Genomic DNA, 21,188 nt, shown 5'->3' with positions numbered 1-21,188 from the left:
ATCTGCATTGCCTAGCCCTGAACCTAGCATATATTAGGCACTCAATAGCTATTTGTTGAATGAATGATGAAATAGCTATGTAGGAGATTAGGAAGTGGTCTGGGCTTATCTTGGGGCTTCCAGGGGGAAATAATTTAACTTAACATTTGCAAAGGGTCATGCCTTATTTCAGACTGATATCAGGGCGCAGGCAGGCTCAATCTTGTGTGTTCGTGAGTAGAGAGAAGGAACATTATATCAGAAGAGGCAGTGATGGAAGCCTGGCAGGATGGCAGCATCCTGGGTCCGCATGGACAGTGTGTTCAGAGCAAGAATCCAGGGAAGCACTAGGTAGGAAAGCAGTACTCAGCCTCCTTAGAACAAGTAGGGAAGTGGTTTTCCACATGCACTGAGGTTAGGGTCAGGTGGGTGGAAGAGGGAAGATAGTTAGGGAAGAGGTATATAAGCAAGTCTCACACCCTGAAGCCAAGTGGCATTTGAACAACAGGGTCAGTCAATGTCTTACTCTTCGGGTAATTTGAGCTTATTACATTGTCTCTTCCCAAAAGAAGTCCTTACCGCTGATCTTTAGTCTACGATCCCCTTTGATTTAATTTGGAGTTAGAGTCCAGATAAAACTAACCTAATTTCTTAGCGGTCCAAGAAATCAAGGTTCACTTTGGTCTGAGCCAGACTTCTCAGGGCTGCTCTAACAACTTTAGGATGTACCTCCAATACAAAATGAAGTTCAAAGTGAGCTTATCTTAGGACTTCCCTGGTGGCGCAGCGGTTAAGAATCCGCCTGCCAATGCAGGGGACACGGGTTCGAGCCCTGGTCCGGGAAGATCCCACATGCTGCGGAGCAACTAAGCCCTTGCACCACAACTACTGAGCCTGCGCTCTAGAGCCCGCGAGCCACGACTACTGAAGCCTGCGTGCCTAGAGCCTGTGCTCCACAACAAGAGAAGCCACCGCAACACGAAGCCCGTGCACCGCAACAAAGAGTAGCCCCCACTCGCTGCAACTAGAGAAAGCCCGCGCGCAGCACCGAAGACCCAACGCAGACAAAAATAAATGAATTAATTAATTTTTTAAAAAAAAGAATTAAGGGAACAAGGAAAAAAAAAAACTGAGCTTATCTTGGGTTAAGGAGGGTGAAGGGAATTTTTTAGTAGTCTGACAGCCTGTATTCATTTACACAACTGTTACTGAAAGAACTGTAACAAATGTATTGATATTATTGTTTTATTATGGAGAATTTCAAATACACTCAAAAGCAGATAAAATGATGTAATGAATTCCCAGGTATCCATCCGGTGCCAATAACCATAAGCCCATGGCCAATTGTGCTATATCTTCACCTCCATCTGTTCCTTCCCCTCCACTATATTGAAGCAGATCCCAGATATCATATGATTTCATCTATAAATATTTCAGTGTGAATCTCTAAAAGATAATAACTTGTCTTTAAACATAACTAAAATACCATTATCACACCTAAAAATAATTAGTTAATATCAAAATGTACTTTCAACTATTCATCTCATAAATTTTACAGATAGGTTTTCTTCCCCTTGCTTATTTTAATCAGGAGTGAAATTAGAGCCACCTATGGTAAATGATGGTAGTCTTTTGATTTTCTTTTAATTTTGAGATTCCGCTTTCATCTTTTTTTTTTTCTCTTGCAATTTATTTGTTGAAGAATTGTGCTTTTATGTCCTGTAGAATTTCTCAGTCTGAGTTTGATTACATCTCCTCGGTATAGTCTAACATGTTCTTCTGTCCCATGGATTCCCTGTAAATCAGTAGTTGGATCTAGAGGTTTGATCAGATTCAAGTTTAGTATTTTTTTTGTAATATATTAATTTCTACCAAAAAAAAAAAAGTTCACCAGAATAATCTCAGTTTTGGCCAAAAGCTTACCGACAAATTTATTTTTCTAGAATTTGTACTAGAAGATATTGCACAAACCATCAAAAAATTTAGAATTTATAACTAGACATCAGACGCTGGGTTCTGTGGGATAGAATACACACACACACACACACACACACAGACTACCACCAAAAATAAACACAAGAAAAATTCAAGTAACAACAACAACACTTAGTATCTAAGAAATGCCAAAACCTAAATTAATTACATGCCCTTTAAATTGAAGGCTTAAATATTCAATACCCTATTTTATATTCAAAGAACTGAGCTTTTATCCCCCAGGTTTTGGTTCAGTTTGCCTCAGTTACCACTAGAGGGAAGCCAAGATACATCTAAAAAACCCACTTCAAAAAACAGCACTCAAACCTGAAAGATGTAAATTTTCTTTGTTTCTTTAACATATCAAAATTCAATATTAAAAATTATTTATTTTGCATTTTACAGGGAAACATTATACTAAAGCAGTTTCATATCTGAGCTCTGCCTGTAGTGTGGAGGAAAAAAAACAGCCTTATGTGTTCTGTACAAAGTATTATATAGGACACAAAATGTCCTATAAGACAGTCCTTTTAAAGACAAGGAAAAGTATAAGAACCTAAGTAAAAAGTATTTCATGGTGGCTGAATTAAGGTGTTTTTAAGAAATTTAAGTACTTTTAAAGAATGCAAAACCCCTTCCAAATTATAATTTTAATTATAACAAACTCCCTTCCAAATTATAATTTTAAAACAAACTGTAAAAGAAGCATAAAGAAATCCAACAAATTTCTATTTTTCCAATGATGATTAATTTATTTGGGAGGGATTGAGGAAGATATATCAAATTCTTTCCCTCCAAAAAGTAAGTCAATACTCCTTTGCTGTAGGGCTAAGCACATGCTTCGTTAACTTTGGGATAATCCAGCTCTGCTTCATGTCCTCCAAATAATTAGCTAAAATGTCAGAACTAACTAACCTCTCCTTTTACCGCAGTAATGCTTACATTAACGTAGCTCTTTGATTTATAACTCATTTTCACATGCTATTTCATTTATCCTCAAAACTTTATAAGTGAAGATTATTAATCCCACTTTAAAATAAACCAACACTGGGCTTCCCTGGTGGCGCAGTGGTTGAGAATCTGCCTGCCAATGCAGGGAACACGGGTTCGAGCCCCGGTCTGGGAAGATCCCACATGCCGCGGAGCGACTGGGCCCGTGAGCCACAATTACTGAGCCTGCACGTCTGGAGCCTGTGCTCCGCAACAAGAGAGGCCGCGATAGTGAGAGGCCCGCGCACCGCGATGAAGAGTGGCCCCCACTTGCCGCAACTAGAGAAAGCCCTCGCACAGAAACGAAGACCCAACACAAGCCATAAATAAATAAATAAATAAAATTTAAATAAATAAATAGATAAATAAAAATTAAAAAAAAATAAACCAACACTGCAGGCAGTGAAATATTTTTTGCAAATTTCCAAAATTGTAATCTGCATAAACAGGACTCAAATCCAGAACTTCTAACTTCTAAAACTCAGGTACTTTGGGACTCCACTTAGAAAACGATTACTAACAATTTCAGTTCCCCCATGAAGTAGGCTGTGTCCTGATATCAATGCCTGTAAGACTCTTAAAAGCATCAAAGTGACTCTTATGCTTTCCATCTCAATACATTTGGCAAGGGACTATAGATGCCTGCACTGAATGACCAGTCTTAGTGCCAATGGAAGACACATCCCCGGCTCCTTGGCTCTTTCAAGACAGAGGACTCAGAGCACAGACTGCCCTGGGGGCATGCCCAGTGGAGTACCTCTCTGAGAGGCAAACAGGTGGTGCAAAAGCTGGAGTTTTTTCATGGCAATCATAAATGTGCCTTTAATCACTGATAATGAACATCTCCACTAGATGATGGGGGCAGAGAGAACTATCAACCATAAACCCACAGAATTAAAACTCCAGTCTAGGGCCAAGTGGTGTGCTGATGGATTTTTAACAACCAGCTCTACCAGAGGAGAGGAAAGAAAGGCCCTAATTTGTAGTTTGCCATTTCCTGTGGTGTAAGTACTCCCATTACAGCCAATTTCAATCTACCAAGCATCACTGAATGTGGAGTTGAGAAGCAATGCTAACAATCAGCTCTGCACACCACTCCCCCACCCCTATGCTTAGAGCACCCACTCTGGCCTTCCTCTGGTTGTGTAAATATTAGAGACAGGCCTGATGGGAAAAACCTCTTTTCCTCCTATGGATTCTATGAGGATGGCTTTTCCATGAGCATAACTGGCTTCCTGGGCCATCCCTCCCTTCTCTTGGGTGGGGAAGAGCTGATTTATCTAATTGGGGTACTGGGGAGAAGAAACTCAGTGTGCTGGTCTTCTTCCCCTTCTCTCGGATCTGCCTGCCTGAAGACAGTGTGCTTTCTGCTTTGCTGTCATGAGATAAAAGTCAGTGACTTTATGTCATAGTTTGCCCAGAACAGTCTTGGCATTTCAACCTACTAGCTCCTCCTTTATCTCTCAAAAGTGTCTTGGTTTGGACTATAAATTATGTCACCCTAGGTAAAAGGGACTGCCCCTGAAGAGCAAGGCCTGGAGAAAGGTTACCCATTTCTGGGTGCAGTTCTAGGAAACCCTTTGTTACCACAAAATTGAGCCACATTTTTATTTCCATCTTCTTGACACTATTCTCTAGCACTAATTATATTCCAAACCAAGGAAGTAACAACAGGCATAATTTGGGGAGATTTTTAAAACATTAACAAACTGAGTGCCCTGAAAATTGAATGGCTGTGGCTCCTGGACAAGAATGAAGTCCACTCACATAGATACAAAGGAGACCAGGTTCCCTCAACAAGGACCCACAAGCTCCCAAATCTACATTAAGTAAACAAAGGATAAGAAGTTTTAGTGATAACTTACCCATCAACAACACTGTTACATTAGAAGTTTAGAATTAAATAGGGATGACATTCTAAGGTATAAGTCACAACCACAGATATGTAGGACACATCATACTCTTTGTCATTGCCTAAGTGGATTTATGCTAGCTACTGTTAGAGGGACCTGCTGATCTCCAAATATCATTTTTTCCCAACCTTAGCTGTCCTTTCGCCCTACAAATAAACTCCACTTTCTTCAGCCCCCCATCTGTGTATCTACATAGATGAAGCTGTGGAACACCCAAGTGGCACTCAGAGTAAAATTACAAAGCTTTTAGTATTTGTGAAGCACTTAAATTGTACTATTTCAGAATGTATCCCTAAACTACCTTCTCATCTTAAATCAAAGTCCACCTGACCATATATTTAGATCAAACATGGAATTGATCATTTACTTTTTAAAGGTCACACCCAATTACAAAGAATCACAACTGACTCATACAGCTCAATAGCAAAAACCCCAAATAACCCAATTAAAAAATGAACAACCTGACTAAACATTTTTCCAAAAAAGATATATGAATGGCCAACAGGTATATGAAAAGGTGCTCAACATCACTAATCATCAGGGAAGTGCAAATCAAAATCACAATGAGATATCACCTCATACCTGTTAGGAGGTCTATCATCTTTTTAAAACTAATTTAAAAATTTCAGTAAAGTTGCAGCATACAAAAATCAGTTACAGGGACTTCCTCAGTGGTCCAGTGGTAAAGAATCTCCCTTCTAATGCAGGGGACTTGGGTTCAATCCCTGGTTGGAGAACTAAGGTCCCACATGCCAAGGGGCAACTAAGCCCGTGCACCACAACTACTGAGCTCTCACACCTCAATGAGAGAGCCTGTGTGCCGCAAACTACAGAGCCCACTCGCTCTGGAGCCCACACACCACAACTACAGAGCCCACGCACCCTAGAGAGAGAAAACCTGCACACCACAACAAGAGAGAGGCCTGTGCGCCGCAACGAAGAGCCCACGCACCGCAACAAAAAAGATCCCGCATACCTCAACGAAGATCCCACATGCTGCAAGTAAGACCCAATGCAGCCAAAAAAATAAAATAAAATAAATAAGAAAAGAAAAGAAAAAAAATCAATTTATTTTTTTAATGAACTACTATCATACACTAATAATGAACTATCATAAAGAGAATGCATTATGAATAATGAACTATCATAAAGAGATAATGAACATTATCATATTCATACTCACATTATGAATAATGAACTATCATAAAGAGAAATAAGAAAAAAATCTTATTTACAATTGCATTAAAAATAATAAAATACTTAGGTATAAACTTAACCAAGGATATGAAAGGTCTGTATGCTGAAATCTATAAGATGTTGATGAAAGAAATCAAAGAAGACACAAACAAATGGAAAGATATTCTATGCTCCTGGATTGAAAGAATTAATATATTTTTTAATATCCCTACTTACCCAAAGCGATCTACAGATTCAATGCAATCCCTATCGAACTTCCAATGTCATTTTTCAGAAAAAGGAAAAATAATCCTAAAATTTGTATGGAAGCACAAAAGGCCCCAAATAGACAAAGCAATCTTGAGGCAGAAGAACAAAGCTGGAGGCATCACACTTACTGATTTCAAACTATATTACAGAGCTATAGTAATCATAACAGTATGGTATTGGCAAAAAAATAGACACATAGATCAATGGAAAAGAATAGAGAGCCCAGAAATAAACCTATGCATATATGGTCAATTAACTTATGACACAGGAGGCAAGACTATACAAAGGGCAAAGGATAATCTCTTCAATAAATGGTGTTGGGAAAACTGGACAACCACATGCAAGAGAATGAAACTGGACCACTACCTTACACCATACACTAAAATAAACTCAAAATGGATTAAAGACTTAAATTTAAGACCTGAAATTGTAAAACTCCTAAAGAAAACATAGAGGGTAATCTCCTCAACATGGGTCTAGGCAATGATTTTTTTGGACTTGACACCAAAAGCAAAGGCTACAAAAGCAAAAATGAACAAGTGGGACTGTATTAAACTAAAAAGCTTCTGCACAGCAAAGAAAACCATCAACAAAATGAAAAGACAACCTATGGAATGGGAAGAAATATTTGCAAATAACGTATCTGATAAAGGGTTAATATTCAAAATATATAAAAGTCTCACACAACTCCATGGCAAAAAAAAAAAAAGACAATTCCATTTTAAGATGGGCAGAGGAACTGAATAGACATTTTCCAAAGAAGATACACAAATGGCCAACAGATACATAGAAAGATGCTCAAAGTCACTAATCATCAGAGAAATGCAAATGAAAACCACAATGAGATATCACCTCACACCTGTCAGAATGGCCATATCAAGAAGACACAAATAACAAGTGTTGTTGAGGGTGTGGAGAAAAGGGAACCCTCTTGCACTGTTGGTGGGAATGTAAATTGATACAGCCACTATGGAGAACAGTATGGAGGTTCCTCAAAAAACTAAAAATAGAACTACCACTCGACCCAGCAATCCCACTTGTGAATGTATATACAAAGGAAATGAGAACAGAATATCAAAGAGATATATGTACTCCCATGTTCATTGCAGCATTATTCACAATGGTGCCAAGATATGGAAACAAATTAAGTGTCCATCAGTGAATGAATGGATAAATCAGATGTAAGATACACACATACACACACACACACACACACACACACACACACATATACTGGAGTAGCATTCGACCTTAAAAAAAAAATCAAAGGAAATCCTGCCATTTGCAACAACATGGATGGACCTGGAAGGCATTATGCTAAGTAAAATAAGTTAGACAGAGAAAGACAAAGTGAAACAAGCCAAACAGCATGATATCACTTATATGTGGAATCTTTTTTAAAAAAGGTCAAACTCATAGAAACAAAGAGTAGAACAGTAGTTGCCAGGAGCTGGGGGAAGTAGAAGAAATGGGGAGAAATTGGTAAAAGAGTACAAACTTTCAGTTTCAAGTTCTAAGTACAGCATGGTGACTATAGTCAATAATACTGTATTATATAATTGAAATTTGCTAAGAAAGTAGTCCTGAGGCTTTCTCAGAAAGATAGCAAGGAAGGAAGGAAAGAGGGAGGGAGGAAGGGAGAGAGAAAGAGAAAGGGAGGGAGGGAGGAAGGAAGGAAAGAAGGAAGGAAGGAAGGGAGGGAGGGAGGACAGAAGGAAGGAAAGGAGAAAGAGGGGAGGGAGGGAGGGAAGGAAAGAAGGGAGGGAGGGAGGGAGGGAGGAAGGAAGGGAGGAAGATGGGAGGGAGGGAGGGAAGGAAAGAAGGGAGGGAGGGAGGGAGGAAGGAAGGAAGAAAGGGAGGGAGGAAGGAAAGGAGGGAAGAAGAGGGGAAGGAAGAAGGGAGGGAGGGGGAAGGAAGGAAGGGAGGAAGAGGGGAGGGAGGGAGGGAGGAAGGGATGGAGGGAGGGAGAAAGAAAGAAGAAAGGGAGAAAGAAATTACTACTGGATGTCCACACCCTTTTGCAATTAGAATTTTAAGTGAAATATTCCTTTCAAGAAAGTTAGCTGCCACCTATGGTTTTGAACTCCTCCCAATCAATGTCTGGAGAGTGTGGAGTAGCTGGACCTCAGGGTAACACATACAGAGACAGACACACTTATAGAAGGCACAGTGCAGAAAGTTGCACAAAAGAAATGTGGCTCTGTGTCCCAGATTATTGTAATCAATCATTAAAGGGGAGATTTATTCTATCCTGGCTCTGCCTACCTGTGGTCAGCAGCAGCTGAGTTGTAAGTGCACCAGGAAACCAGACTTAAGTTCATGACCAAAGGCAGGGTGGGGAGGAATTCAGCAAGAACATTTCCAAACAACTCTGCCGATGCACTTGTTGGTTCGGTTACTTTCTTGCCAGGGCCACACATACACACCCATAGGCGGAGCCTCCAAATCACGAAATGCAGTGGAAATGTGTCAGTTGTTCAGTCAATATCAGCAAGACAAAAGGCCACCCATATAATTCACTGTCCAAAGAGGATTTTTTTTTTTTTGCTTTAATAATTGATTTTGGTTTCTTGCTATAAACCACTAGTTACCTATCTAGCATATAGTCTCTTCTTTTTCCTTAATAACAGAACTTTGATTTTATTCCAAGCAGTGGTGTGTCCACCAAATGACTGAATTTACTAACATCTGCAGTTAGGGTTGGTTGAAGAACAGTAAGTGGGCCTTTAGAGAAAACTCCTTAAGACAGACAGCTGGAGTATGCCTTTTTGTCCTTCCTGCTTCCTGCATGGAACATGCATATGATGTCTCAAACCCTAGCAACTATCTTAGACCATAAGATAACTTTGGGGATGGAAACCACATGCTACGGATGATGGAGAAATAAGAGAAAGAGCCTGGGTCCTTGATGCCACTTTAGATGCCCCATCTAAAGCCTGGGGTATCTCTCTTCAGCCTTCCTTTATGAAAGAAAAAAATAAAAGTCCATCTTGTTAAATTCCTATCTGCGTTAACCAGCAACTGAATGAAATTTACAGCTAATGCGCCAGCTCTACAAATCACCCAAGTTACCTGAAAACTGCTCAATATCCATTTCATTTTGGGATACAGAAACAAAGCTTTAAAAGTAACCATGATAGTTAAGGCGATTTGATTTGCAAACCAAAAATTAGGTCACACAATAAGAACAGTTTGCATCTACTTATGGGAGAAGCAGATCATCAGCTCATTTGAAATCAGGGCTGTGCTAGAACACTCAGATCATATGATTCTACTTGAGTTACTAAGTTCAAGCATGTTGCAGTAATCCTGACCTGATTTTCTACTTCATCAGGAAAAAGATAAGTTTGGGTACTGGGTGATACACACTATTTTAACCAGGAGCTTCAGTTTAATACATAATCTCCAAAAGTAATTTCACAAAGGGTTCTGGGCCTCCTGAAACTCACATCCCCCCATAAACTTTGGTAATTTTACACTAATTACACCTATGCTTCTCTCTCTGTACCCAGGGAGAAGCATTATTGGCACCTTATCCTATAGAACTCAGTTCTATACATTTAATATTTGCCTTACTTAAGCCCTCTATATCTGTTTACCCATAGAAGGATAATAATACTTACCTTTCCTCCAAGGTGTGTTGTGATGTTTAATTAATGTTTACAAAGTATGTAGTAAGCTGCAGATGAAAGATGCTACTGAAGCATAAAGTAGTGTCATTAGTCCAACTCATCAGTTACCCTTATTAGGTATGCAAAATGAAAGTCATGTTGCTACAACTAAAATAGTTATAAATACATATTAGGTCAAATGTAAATCCCAGAGAAACTTAAATCTATATACCACATCTACAAAGCAAACACCTGAAGCTCCTTATTATTAGAGCATTGTGCTTTTTTTCTCTAACACTTGAAACCCCTTAAGTTTTAAGAATAGAAACTGATTAGAATGCTAGGGTAATGATGAAAATACGATATCTTTGGTAAACATCTGAAGTTCTTTATACCTTAATATGAATATAAAGTTTCAGTCTGAAGTTATGTGAAACTCTATACAACTTGGAAAAACTTTTGATTCTTCTGCAATTGAAACTAGCAAGAATACTCCGAATTTCACAGGAAATTTAAACAATAAAATGATAACCTTGAAAGTTTAGTACAACCGACGTTTCTTGAGTTCAAATGTGCACTATGTTGAGGTGCATGCTATTTTATGTGGTCTCAACAATTTTCAACTAAATATACAACTATATATAATAAGTACATACTAAGATTTTACATATTTCCAAACCAAGGAATCATTTACACTATATACTCTGTTTTGACATATAAAACTAAAATATTTTATTGTGTGACATGGGGCTCTTTTTCAAGCTCTATATCCTAATGCCCCCTTGCTGTGCAGCAGAAAGAGAATGATAAGATGGATAAGAAAGGTTCATTCTCCTACAGTTATTTAGGGTAAATCCATACTATCCATCCATAGCTTACCCTGGGTGTACAGTTCCAAAGAGAACTAATAGTCTTGAGAGAAAACACCACACAAACACACACACACATACACTGTACATATATATTACTGTGCAAAGAATGAACTCCATTTGGTTCTGAAAGACATTGCAACAGGATTCATCATTATATTGTGTCAGAGAATTAAATGACTGTCTTTCACTCAGAAAGTACATAGTTGAACTTTTCTTCCAACTTCCACAAAATTTGTTCAGTTTGGAAACTTATGATCTAGTTAGGTTTACATGGAAGGTAAAAAGACTCACATCTGGGGCTTCTCTGGCAGTCCAGTGGTTAAGACTCCATGCTCCCAATGCAGGGGGCATGGGTTGGATCCCTGGTATGGGACCTAAGATCCCACATGCTGCATGTCACACCCATTTCATCCCCCAAAAAGCACGAAGTTAATATTCTCCTGAGTTGAAAGCAAAAACTTTTTGGAGTCACTTAACCCCTTATAAGAAAAAAAAAATTTTTTTTTTTAAAGAGATTCATATTTTAGCTACTCACTTTTTTTTTTTTTAATAATTCTTTATTTATTTATTTATTTATGGCTGTGTTGGGTCTTCGTTTCTGTGCTAGGACTTTCTCTAGTTGCGGCGAGCGGGGGCCACTCTTCATCGCGGTGCGCGGGCCTCTCACTATCGCGGCCTCTCTTATTGCGGAGCACAGGCTCCAGACGCGCAGGCTCAGTAGTTGTGGCTCACGGGCTTAGTTGCTTCACGGCATGTGGGATCTTCCCAGACCAGGGCTCGAACCCGTGTCCCCTGCATTGGCAGGCAGATTCTCAACCACTGCGCCACCAGGGAAGCCCAGAAAAAATTTTTTTGAGAGAGAGAGTAGGTAATTGCATTACAGGACAGGAACAACTTTTAAAGGTCAGAGGATTTGATGACATCTTAACCAGTCCAGATATAAAGTCACCCAAGTGTTAGAAATAACCTGAAATTATTTGCTTCTACCTCTTCGATGACTGCTTTTCTCATCTCCGTTTCTTCTTTTCTTCCTTAAATGTGTTGTGACCCATATGTTTACAAGCTGGATGTCCCCAAAATAGTCACCACCCCCTTCTATGGCCACATATTTTTGCATATATTATGTGAATTAAAATGGAAAGAATCCTTATCCTGCATATGATGGAAAACCAGTATCTCCCATCTTATCCCTAATATCTTCATGAACTCTAAAGGAACTTAACATTATTCTGAGTCACTTCCTCAGATTTCTTGCTTCTGCTGAATTCTCAACTGTCATCTTTGTCTTTCCTTAAGTTTACTCCATATTGATTCAACAAAGAATACATCCCAAAACACTAATTTCCCAAAAACACTAATCCCATAAGATCTAATCACACTATAGCTGTGATCATACATCTTTACTGAAGTTTCAGTAACAACATGAGGTAAGAGAATGTACTATATCACAGCACAACATAACAAAAGATTTAAAATTGAATTCAGTATTCCTGCTACTCAAAGACAAATTTTCCCCATTTTAATGTGCTTGGAATTTTGATATATCTTACAATCAATCTGTAAAATTAAAGTATTGTCATATTTCCTCTTGAAAAAATTTATTAAATTGATAGTCTATTACATTATCCATAGTATCCTAAAATCAAAGGGATTTGATCCAAAAAAAAAAAAAAAAAAGCACCTGTATCCTTAAACGTCCAAAGCCATACCCACAATCAGAAACTTCTCACTGATCATCTCCTTTGGGATCCTCGCCCCTGTCCACTCCAACATCCACTCCATCTCCTCCCATTTTTTCCTATCATCTCCCAGGTTTTCCCAGTTCTTAGAGGTCTTCACCCTCTTCCTCCAGATTGCTCCTGTAAGCCTCACAAACATTCTTGTTTACTTGTCTTTCTGTCTCCCCTAGGCCACTTTTATGCACTGAATTTTATTTTCCAGTACAATATGGCCCATCAAGGTGACTGACGAAAGGAAAAGTTTTCTTTTTGAGAAATTTTCTTGACAGCTTTTATTTTCCTCTTTGCTTTCCTTTTTTTTCAATTTTTTTTTAAATTGTATTTATTTATTTATGGCTGTGTTGGGTCTTCGTTTCTATGAGAGGGCTTTCTCTGTTGCGGCAAGTGGGGGCCACTCTTCATCGCGGTGCACGGGCCTCTCACCATCGCGGCCTTTCTTGTTGCGGAGCACAGGCTCCAGACGCGCAGGCTCAGTAATTGTGACTCACGGGCCTAGTTGCTCCGCGGCATGTGGGATCTTCCCAGACCAGGGCTCGAACCCGTGTCCCCTGCATTGGCAGGCAGACTGTCAACCACTGTGCCACCAGGGAAGCCCTCAATTTTTAAAAATGTTTTAAATTGAGATATAATTGACATATAACATCGTATAAGTTTAAAGTATATAACATGTTGATTTGATAAATTTATATATTGCAAGATGATTACCACCACAGCATTAGCTAACACCTTTATCACATCAAGTAATTATCATTTCTTTCTTGTGAGAACATTTAAGATCTCAATAGCTTTTAAATGTACATGTCCTCCCACCACCCCATCAATTTTTCAAATTAACTTTCTTACTACATAGATTTCTTCCCGCACCTGTAATTAATATTCTTCTCTTTTTACATTCTTTCCCTTGGGATTCTTACCCAGTTGGATAGCAAATGGCTCCCACCTTTCAATCTTCAACTTTTATTTCTCTTTCATATTCTGGACTTACATCTCCATTCTGAAGGATATCTTCACCAAAACTTACCACACAGACCTCAAAGTTAGCACATAATCAAAGGAAAATAAGGAATCTTTTGTGAGGCTCTTATTCCATGTGGATCATCAATATGGACTACAGAGTAAAGTAACAAAGGTTTACTCTAGGAAGAAGACTGGGATCCAGGTGTCAAGGGCCCCAAGGATGTGAAGTGACTTTCTGCCAGTCAAAAGATCATGGTTTATCAGATGCCTCTGAAGTCTCAAAGCAGGACTGCTGATAGAGGATTGTAGAACAGTAATTTAAAGGTGAGCATTGAAATCAACCTAGATGTCTACAACTTCAAAGTCATGATATGCAAAATTAAAGGCATCATCTTCTGTTCCTGACTTTTCCATTTCTGTTAATGGAACTCTTATTTTTCTGGTTACACAATTTCAAAGAATTTAGCTTTGACTCTTCTGTCTTGATCTTACCCTATATTCCTTCAATTGTCTAGTTCTTTCACTTCAGACTCTAAAATGTCCTTTCCCTTTGCTACCTCATAATCTTTCAATAAAATGGGCACCTACAATTTCTCTCTATCCTCAGATTTTTTTTTTCATTTAATCCAATCCTTCCCATCTGCTGCTACTAGTAAACAGATTTTCATAAAGTACAATGCTTATGATATCACTTCCCTATAAAATCTTTGAAGGTTCTTGTACACACTCCATAGTAAACTCCCTGTTGCCAAATCCAAGGGTCGATCCTCAGTCTTTATTTTATTCAACCAGTCAAAACCATTTGACAATTAATCTCTAATTTGGATTTCTGCAATTGGTCTCCTGTTTCAATCCTTACTTAATAATTTATTTCATAAACAGCTATGGTGATACTTTAAAACATGAGTCAGATTATGTCACTATTCTAATACAGTCCTCCAATGGCTTATTTCTATCTCACTTGGGGTGAAATTCAAAGCACTTACAATGGTCTGCAAGACCCTATATGATGTGGTTGGCTACTCACTACCTCTCTGCCTCATCCTCTACCACGACCCTTCATCTTTTTTAACCCTAATTCTAGGTTCCTAATTCTAGGTTCCATTCTAATTCCATACCTGTAGTCTTACTAAAGGGCAACAAAATGCTCTCACCTCTGGGGCTTTGCAATAGCAGTTCCCTTGACCTGAGTGTCACATGCTCTCTCTGACTCACTCAAATGTCTATTCAAATATCGCTTCTCTCTCCACTCTGTTTAACATTCCCACAGCCTACCCAGGCACTCCCTATTCTCCGTAACACTTAGCACCATTTGAAATATTATATTTGTGTAATATTCTATATTGTCTGTTTCTTCCCACTAGAATATAAGCTTCGTGACAGGAAGATCTTTGTTTCTTTTACGGCTGTAGTCCCTGAGACTAAAAGAGTATCTTGTACTTAGTAGATATCCAATAAATATATGCTGAATGAATGAATGAATCTGTCACAGAAAGACCCTTCCAACAGAAACCTCATGCTAGCACGGTGGAGCCCAACCTGTTGGCCAAGTACCTGGGAGGTATTGGAATAATGTAAAGGGGTCTGGGAGTTCACGTAAGTCCAATTATTCTCTGTAAACTAAACAAATTTCTGCTATGTATATATGTTAACTTAAAAACAATTGTTAAAAAGTATATTTTATCATCGTGTATTTTCTGAATCAAAGGCACTAACAATGCAGTCACTGTTACGTAAGGGCCTATTGATTTATTTCTTATTAACAGGAAATTTTCATACTCAAAAACATTAGGAACCCTACTGTGTTGGCCAAATGAAACCCCTGTCATTTCTCCAGGTTGTCCATTAACCTTCACACCTGTGCCTTTGCTCACATTTGTATCTTAACTAGAAAAACCTTTTCCTCTCTTCCTCCTCTTCCCACCCCACCCTTTAATTGCTTTGCCTTTCCAAATCTTAAATCATCATCATTTACTTCTAAATGAGCATGTTCCTCAGTGAGAGCTGGCAATGAGACCCATGATGACTGCCTGTGGTGAGGGATGGGTAGGAAGGAAGTGCTAGTTTGTCTAGAGTCCCCCCGATTAAATGTCCCAAACAGAGCCTTCCCACCAGCAAAGCCCATCCACTCAGTGTTCCCCCATGACACAACATGCTAATTCTTGACCCTGTACTATTTTTTCATACCAACCAAAGTTCTCTGCCCACTGCTCTCTGCCAAATATCTCCTACCACATCCTCATTTTGATTCAACCTTCACATATTTCTGTAAGCTTTCCTGGTTAACCAACACCACGTTCTTATCATTCCTCTATGGTCTTCAACAATGAACAATTTTCAAATAAATTTTCTACTCCGGTAACTTATTTTGTAACAGTTTCCTTTTTATCATTTGTTCTCTTAAATGTGAATTCCTGCCTGAGATATAAGTGCCTCATAAATTTCTTTTCTTTCATAGGTCTCTTCCCATTATACCATAGTGCCTAGTACTATACTAGATACAGAAGAGATATTGAAAACTATGCTGTGAACCCACTGTTCCACTAAAAGTTTTTCTATAACAAACATGGGTAAAGTTTTAAAGTATCAACAGACTGAAAGAAAAAAATTATGTATGTATGTGTGTTTCTTTGCACACACAGTTTAGACACCTGTGTATAAATTGTAAGGTCCAAGGGGATATGGTTGAGGACCTGACCACACTTGCTACAATATACATAAAAATATAAGAATCTGTATGCATGAGAATATATAACAAATACATATCAGGAAAAGATTGATAATTTAGATTGATAAATAAAAACTTATGCATTATAAATAATATCACTGGCAATGTTTTTAAAAGGAGCACAATGAAATATTAGCCGTAAAAAAGAATGAAATCTTGCCATTTGCAACAATATGGATGGAGCTAGAGGGTACTATGCTAACTGAAAAAAGTCAGACAGAAAAAGACAAAAACCGAGGCTTGCCTGGTGGCGCAGTGGTTAAGAATCTGCCTGCCAATGCAGGGGACATGGGTTCGAGCCCTGTTCTGGGAAGATCCCACATGCCGCAGAGCAACTAAGCCCACGTGCCCGCGTTCCTAGAGCCCGTGCTCCGCAACAAGAGAAGCCCGTGCACCACAACGAAGAGTAGCCCCCGCTTGCTGCAACTATAAGAAAGCCCATGTGCAGCAACAAGGACCCAATGCAGCCATAAATAAATAAATAAATTTATAAAGAAAAAGACAAAAACCATATGTTTAATTTATATGTGGAATCTAAAAAACAAAACAAATGAACAAACAAAACAAAACAGAAACATACATACAGAGAGCAAACTGTTGGTTGCCAGAGGGAAGGGGGGCTGGGGGAATGGACGAAATAGGTGAAGGGGATTAAAGGGTACAAATTTCCAGTCATAAAATAAATAAGTCATGAGGATGTAATACACAGCATAGAGAATATAGCTGATACTATTGTAATAACTTTCTATGGTGACAGATGGTAACTAGACTCATAGTGGTGATCATTTCATAATGTAAGTGTTGAGCCACTATGTTGCACACCTGAAACTAATATAATATTGTATGTCAACTATACTCTAATAAAAAGTAAAGTAAAATAAAATAAAGTAAAAGGAGCAATAATCCAGAAAGAATATTTTCCATGTATATAACAAATTATTATCCTTAATATACCAAGAATTCCTACATATCCAATAATAAACAAAACAACCCAATAAAAATGGGTAAAGGATAGAAGCACAGAAAGAATAAGTGGCAGTTCCCAAAAGAAAAGATAAAATGGTCAATAAGCATAAAAGGATGAACAAGCAGAAAATGAAAGTAAAAACAATAATAAAATACCAGTTCTTAGCTATCAGAATGACCAAAAAAATAAAGAGTTTGATTATATCAAGTGTTGGCAGACATGCAGACAAGGAAATGTGGAAAAACAGCCGTTTCATTACATTGGCCCCTTCAGAGGGCAATAATCAGTGTGTATCAAACCAAAAATACACATACCCCATGGCCCAATAATCCCACTTCTCAGTATCTCCTCTAGACAAATACCCATGTGCATAAGAATCTTTATAAGCATTGCTTATAACTCTGCAAACAAGCCTAAAAAGGAGAAAGGCTAAGTATTATGAAATATTATGTCACTATTAAAAAGAATAAACTAGATATGTATGTAATATCACAGGTAAATCCCCCAAGGTGTGTTGCATCTTGGGGTAAAAGGCAACTGCATACAGTGGTACTACAGTATTTTACTATTTTTGTAAAACACACTCATACATACATATGCCCCTATTCAAGTTCACGAGAAGTACCAAACGACTTCTATGTGTGCATTTACATATATATTACAGTTTAAATAACATCCACAAACATACAACTGTGGTTACTGGTGAGAGGAAGAGAGGATTATGGCTGGGGTGCCAGTCAAAGGAAAATTTAGCCATTTCTGTCAAGTTTTAACTTGGGGAGAGAAGCATTATCCATGAACTATTTGTGTAGCATTATCCATGTACTATTTGTGTAGTTTACTAAATGTAAAATAACCAAAGTGTTTGTTGATGGCATGCAAATAAAAGAGTCATCCCTTAAGCAGGTGCCAAGACTGATGGGTTTGCACTTCCCAAGGAGCCCAGCCAGTACTGTTTACCTGGTAGGCTCAAGTACATGCTTGTTAAAATGGGTGAATGAATGGGGATGAAACAGGAGGTTAGAGCCAGATCATGAAGATCCTTAATTTCTGAGTTCAAGAGCTTGTAATTTGTTTGAGATAACAGATAAATTAAATGAGATAATACATTTAACACAGTTCCTGTTGATACATTTTAGCTTTTATGATTAACATCACATTTCAGTTCTATCTTGTTTCATGACCAGAAGATGGAGCTCCAAGCATTTAAATTTTTTTTTTCTTCTTTTTTTTTCTTTTTTCTCTTTTCTCTTGTTTTGTTGGAGTCTTCATAGAGGTTGTGGTTTTGCTTCTTTCATTCTGGTTTCCATTTAAACCCTTCCATTTGTATTTAGTTCTCAGATTATCAAAATCCAATTGCTGACAGAGAGCAGATGGGAGGAGTAACCTATAGGGGAAGCTCACCCTTTAGTTTGATTTTCCTACCTCTGGGGACTTCTTTGTTTCATGCACTAGTTCATACATTTTTATCCAACTGTTCCCACTTGGAACTCCTCAAAATGGAAAAGCCCACTCTAAACAGGTGCTGACATCCCATGCTGTCCTCATGGGACGGAAAATTCCAATCCTGGTACACAAAGACTTTGTCACTGTGTGCAGCCAGGAACTTGTGCATTGAGGGAAGAGAACCTGGCAGGGCTGGAATCGATACTTTGGACTGTTCTCCACTTTCTATGCTTTTCTAACATAATGCCACAGAATTCTCCCTTGAGACCTCCAAAGACTCATGGGAAATAATGAATTTTCTAAATTTCCATAATATCTACTCTATTACCATTATTTTGATGTTATTAATACAGCCGTATCTCTAGCTATTTGTTGAAGATTCATTCATTTGTTCACTCTTTTTTTTCAATAAATATTTATTGATCACCATTGCAAAATTGCAGAAGGGTTATGGTAGGACATAGACGCACACATGCACATGCACACACACCCCCTACTCTAAGTCCTCAGTGTATTTATCCAAGAACACACAATCTGACAAAGCCAGGAGAGACTCAAACAAGAGCAGCATCACCTATTAAGATTTTTCCTTGCCTTTTGTTCCTTACCCTGAGGGCAAAACTGTCAGTGACTCTGGTAAGGTTCTGCAAGAAAAATTTCTTGCTTCACCAACTGCCCTGTTATACTCAGGCTTACATAGCTGTTTTCAAAATAAAACAAAACAAAACACACTAACAATATATACAGCATGGTTTAATGGAATGTTTATATACCTTTGGTTCCTCTGTTTCTTGATCCAAATTCAGCATCAGTAGACATATGTCTTCCGCTGGTCCACAACCAGGTATACTGCAGTAAAGTCTTTCTACCCACTGCTTCCCAGAATCCTTCTTGAAAGGCTCTTGTGTCTGTACCTACCAAACTTCTCCCTAAACCAGTATTTCTAAATATCTTCTGGTCATTTTCTATTGTAAATTCAAAAAGGTTTAAATTGAACTTATTTTCTTTCTCAGTCCTTTTCCTCTCCCCATACAAACCTGGCCTCCTTTCAGTTTTCTGGAGATTACTTTTCTGCATTCATCGACTTGGTAGTCTAAATTTAAAACCTCGCAGAAATCACTTTGGATTTCACTTCTCCCTCACCTCCCACATGCAGTCAGCAAGTCCTGCCCGTTCTACTTCCACAGTAGGCTCCAAATCCAGTCCTTGCACATCCATTGTCAGCAACCTTCTCTCCCACAATAATTTCAGTAGTCCCCTAGCTATCTCTATTCTGTTTCTACTCAATCTATTCAGGAGATATGTATAATTTTTACACATATATACATTCTTTTTTCATATTCTTTTCCACGATGGTTTATCCCAAGAGATTGGATATAGTTCCCTGTGCTGTACAGTAGGGCCTTGTTGTTTATCCATTCCAAATGTAGTAGTTTGCATCTGCTAACCCCAAACTCCCAGTCCATCCCTCTCCCTCCTCCCCTCCCCGTTCCCCTTTGGCAACCGCAAGTCTATTCTCTATGTCTGTGAGTCTGTTTCTAAAAAGGCTATATTAGCACCATATCAGAGGTACCAGATAAATACAGGTACCTCTGTATTTTTATTTGCTAAATCTGGTAGCCCTGTACCATACTCACCTTTCTAAACACATTTCTGGTCATGTAATGCTCCTATTTAAACTCTCCCCCCTTTCTATTACTGAATTAGTTATTTTAGTTTTTGGTTTTTGCTGTTGTTTTAGTTCCCTATCCATTACTGAATTAAAGCAAAACTCCTTAGCCCATCATTCTACAAATATTTTATTAATCATCCACGATGCACAAAACACTCTGATTTGTGTTGTAAAGTATGCAAAATAAATAATTTACAGTCTCTGTCCTTAAGGAGCTTACACGCTAAAGAATGATCATTGACTGAAGAAAAAGCAAACATAGAGTGGTTAAATCCAGTTTAGTTTGAGGGATGAGAGTTGAGGAGGTTTCCAGGTTTATAATCTTGTTACCTAGATTTTAATTTGGCCTTAGGCCAATGAAAGCTTTTTTAACCCCACGCACACCCTAGTTCTAAAAACCAGTCACTAAAACAAGTCAACTTCTTGACATTCACCCTTGCCCTGTGACAAAGCCAGTCCTGGCTAATGAAGACTTTCCCCACCATATAAAGCAAAAGAAAGCAAGCTGTCTTTATTGAGTTCCATAGCTGAGAAAACCAAGTATAGAGGTTTCATGACTTAGAATCCTGAATGATTAGAGGAGGCAAAAATGGAAGGAACAATTAGCATTCCTTCTGAAGGTAAATGAGACTTAAAACCTTTGATGAATAAAGCGATTTCATTTGAATAAGCAAAATATAGACAGTGATATAGGAATAAGCAAATCAATAAGACATAATTAATATAGGAATAGCTGTTTCAAAGATTCAAAATTAAAAAGCAAAAACTTGAGGATATTCTAAACATCTGCTTCTGGAGAATTTCAAACACTGAGATCCACTGGGTCACAAAGAAATAATGAGGACAAGATGATGCTGTCTGGCAACAGCTTCCAAAAAATAACCCTAGAATGTG

General features: G+C 38.3%; 1 protein-coding gene across 1 annotated transcript in view; it reads right to left on the bottom strand.

Annotated features, from left to right (window-relative positions):
* MAPK10 (mitogen-activated protein kinase 10) overlaps positions 1 to 19,460 on the bottom strand; it is a 488,347-nt gene extending 468,887 nt beyond the window's left edge. The window contains exon 1 of the mRNA XM_068542104.1: positions 19,396 to 19,460. Within this exon, the coding sequence (XP_068398205.1) occupies positions 19,396 to 19,431 (36 nt within the window). The 5' untranslated portion in view covers positions 19,432 to 19,460. The remainder of the gene's footprint in view (positions 1 to 19,395) is intronic.
* Positions 19,461 to 21,188: the final 1,728 nt, after the last annotated feature.

Source organism: Eschrichtius robustus, chromosome 4, assembly GCF_028021215.1.
Source record: "Eschrichtius robustus isolate mEscRob2 chromosome 4, mEscRob2.pri, whole genome shotgun sequence".
NCBI classification, from domain to species: domain Eukaryota; kingdom Metazoa; phylum Chordata; class Mammalia; order Artiodactyla; family Eschrichtiidae; genus Eschrichtius; species Eschrichtius robustus.
The sequence above is the reverse complement of the archived record's forward strand: the minus strand, read 5'-3'. Positions and strand labels throughout refer to the sequence as shown.